The sequence below is a fragment of the Sinocyclocheilus anshuiensis genome, unplaced genomic scaffold (assembly GCF_001515605.1).
Source record: "Sinocyclocheilus anshuiensis isolate Anshui unplaced genomic scaffold, SAMN03320099.WGS_v1.1 scaffold339, whole genome shotgun sequence".
Taxonomy (NCBI): domain Eukaryota; kingdom Metazoa; phylum Chordata; class Actinopteri; order Cypriniformes; family Cyprinidae; genus Sinocyclocheilus; species Sinocyclocheilus anshuiensis.
This window is the reverse complement of record NW_015552548.1, coordinates 103,379-106,134: the sequence shown is the minus strand read 5'-3', so window position 1 is coordinate 106,134 and position 2,756 is coordinate 103,379. Positions and strand designations below refer to the sequence as shown.

Sequence of the window (2,756 nt, the reverse complement as noted above, 5' to 3'; positions counted from 1 at the left end):
TATATATATATATGGATAAATATTTGTACTGTTAATAAAAATAAACAGGTTATTGGTGTGACAATGTACACAAAAAGGTAATAATAATAATAATATTAATAATTATATATGCATATATTACACATTATATATATATATATATATATATATAATATCACTATATATTAATATCACTATGGTCTATTTTTATTAACATTATTATTATGATTTGATACTGTTTTAATATTGCATCGTACATGGCTAATTAAAATAAATATGTTATTAGTGTCACAATTACCAAAAAAGTGAACATTTAAAAAAGTATAATGAAAATAAAAATGAATAAAATCTCGATAGAACGTTTTCAGTACATATTCCATCATCCACATCAATCACTATAATTTGTAAGGATGACACTTTCAATGTCAAGTTCTTGGATGAAAAATCACCCCCTACATTGAGAGAGCAAGGTGACCCCTCTTAATCATAGGGGCTGTTATCTAACGGGGTTCAGTCAATAATCCCAGGACAGACAGCTTTGGTTCATCTGCTGGGGAACTGGAGGGACCTTATTAACACAAGGGTGAACAGAAGGTAGTATAGGGGCTTATTAAAACCTTTTCGAGAAACCATTACAGGACAGTCCTGATCCACACCGAGCAAAATATGTTATGAGAGAAAGAAAAAAAAGGGATGAGGGTGGAAAAACAATGTAGAAAGGTAGACAAAAAAGTAGACAACAGAGGATAGATAGAGATGGACAAGGAGAGGATTATGCAGTGGGGGTCCATCATCTGTTCCCTGATGAGAAGGGCTAGTTCAGTAGCTGTCTAGGTCATGTACTAAAGAGAACGCAACACAGAATGAGACCTGCAGGGCAATATGCACAGATCTAAGCATTATCAAGGTGGTTTTGAGCATTTAGGTCTACAAACATAATGAAAGATGATTTAAAAAACTGAATATTGTACATTGTGAACAGCTTTCTTATCACTGTGAAAATCTCATCACATTTTTGAGCGCCCTTTAAGGGTTCCTCAGATTGTAGTATCTGAACACAGACACACAAAACTTGTATATGTGACCAGTTTCATGATCAGACATCAAAAATATAACCAAAGGCAACAGCAAATTGGCTAATTATGAACACCAAACCTTTCCGTTTTAAATAGTTGCTTTGTTAAAACATATTTGCTTTACTTCACTAGATTCAAATAGGTTAACTGGTATATTAAATGTTATAATAAAAGCCATTTTCTAGTACAGTATGTCTGTTTCAATGCACTTAGTCCACCTGCTGTTTTCTATCAAGGCATATTGTGACCCTGGACCACAAAACCAGTCATAAGGGTCAATTTTTCGAAATTTATTGAGATTTATACATCATCTGAAAGCTGAATAAATAAGCTTTCCATTGATGTATTTGCTAGGTTTGTTAGGATAGGACAATATTTGGCCCGAGATACAACTATTTGAATATCTGGAATCTGAGGGTGCAAAAAAATCAAAATATTGAGAAAATCGCCTTCAAAGTTGTCCCAGTGAAGTTCTTTGAAATGCATATTACTAATCAAAAATTAAGTTTTAATATATTTACAGTAGGAAATTTACAAAATATCTTCATGGAACATGATCTTTACTTAATATCCTAATGATTTTTGGCATAAAATAAAAATCAATAATTTTGACCCATTCAGTGTATTTTTGGCTATTGCTACAAATACACCCCAACGACTTAAGACTGCTTTTGTGGTCCAGGGTCACAGTTTTTACATTTTGCACACAGTTTACGTACCGTTTTCTACAAATTGAACATATGATATTAACAAGAATTCCAAAATGGACTTCTGCATATTTAAAAGTTATAGTGTATTACTTTACAAATATGGATTTGCAGTACATGCGTCTACGTTTGAACAAGCTGAACATGACTCACGTGCAGTGTGTTTTGATAACAAACTTCACTATTTTCAGAAGCGAATAACAGCCAAAAGGTGAACACGCTTCACAAATGGGGTCTAAGTAACTTTAAACAGTCGATATCCCTCTGTTACACAAAGAAAGGTTTAAAGACCTCAGTTTTAAAACACAATATTATCGTACAGTACAGGCTACTGTAACTGCAGCATTCCCAAACATCCGCGTGCATCCCATTCAAACGCGCGCGGTCGAAACGCTCCAGAAAGTTTCTCTCAAAATTAAACCACAACAACAGAAAACAGAACTGCATAGAAAGATGAAGTGAAATTATCTTACCTTGCCAAGCAAGAGCGCACATATGAAGAACAAACAGTAAAAGTGAAGTGTTTGGCAGAGCCATGCTTCTGAAGTTATCCATCTGAATGAAGCGCACTAGAGGAGCACGACAGTTTTGGCCAGGAGGAGCGAGACAGAGGGAGGGAGGGAGATGGAGTCGAGTTGCACAAATGCTGTCTGCCTGTTCGCTATTGTAGCCTACTGTCCTGCTGCGAGTGGGAGGAAATTTGGGACATTCGGTTAACGCTCTCCACCCTACAAAATAAGGTTAAAATCATATTTTTCGGTCGTTCGTTATGTCTTGATTTTTTTTTTACCCGCGCATAAAAGAGTATAATACGATTTATTGTCAGTGTTGGGGGTAATATATTACAAGTAACGCGAGTTACGTAATCAGATTACTTTTTTAAATGTTAAACAACACAAATATCCTTTATGTATTTAATCCCATTCTATTAACCAATACTCTATTAACTTTGCTTCTGACCTTCGAGGATCCAGTTCAACCATACTAATAAGCA

The 2,756-nt window shown here is 34.8% G+C and overlaps 1 protein-coding gene across 1 annotated transcript in view; it reads right to left on the bottom strand.

Annotated features, from left to right (window-relative positions):
* The window catches only part of LOC107664294 (cell surface glycoprotein MUC18-like), a 63,448-nt gene extending 61,076 nt beyond the window's left edge, over positions 1-2,372 (bottom strand). The window contains exon 1 of the mRNA XM_016454816.1: positions 2,236-2,372. Within this exon, the coding sequence (XP_016310302.1) occupies positions 2,236-2,317 (82 nt within the window). The 5' untranslated portion in view covers positions 2,318-2,372. The remainder of the gene's footprint in view (positions 1-2,235) is intronic.
* Positions 2,373-2,756: the final 384 nt, after the last annotated feature.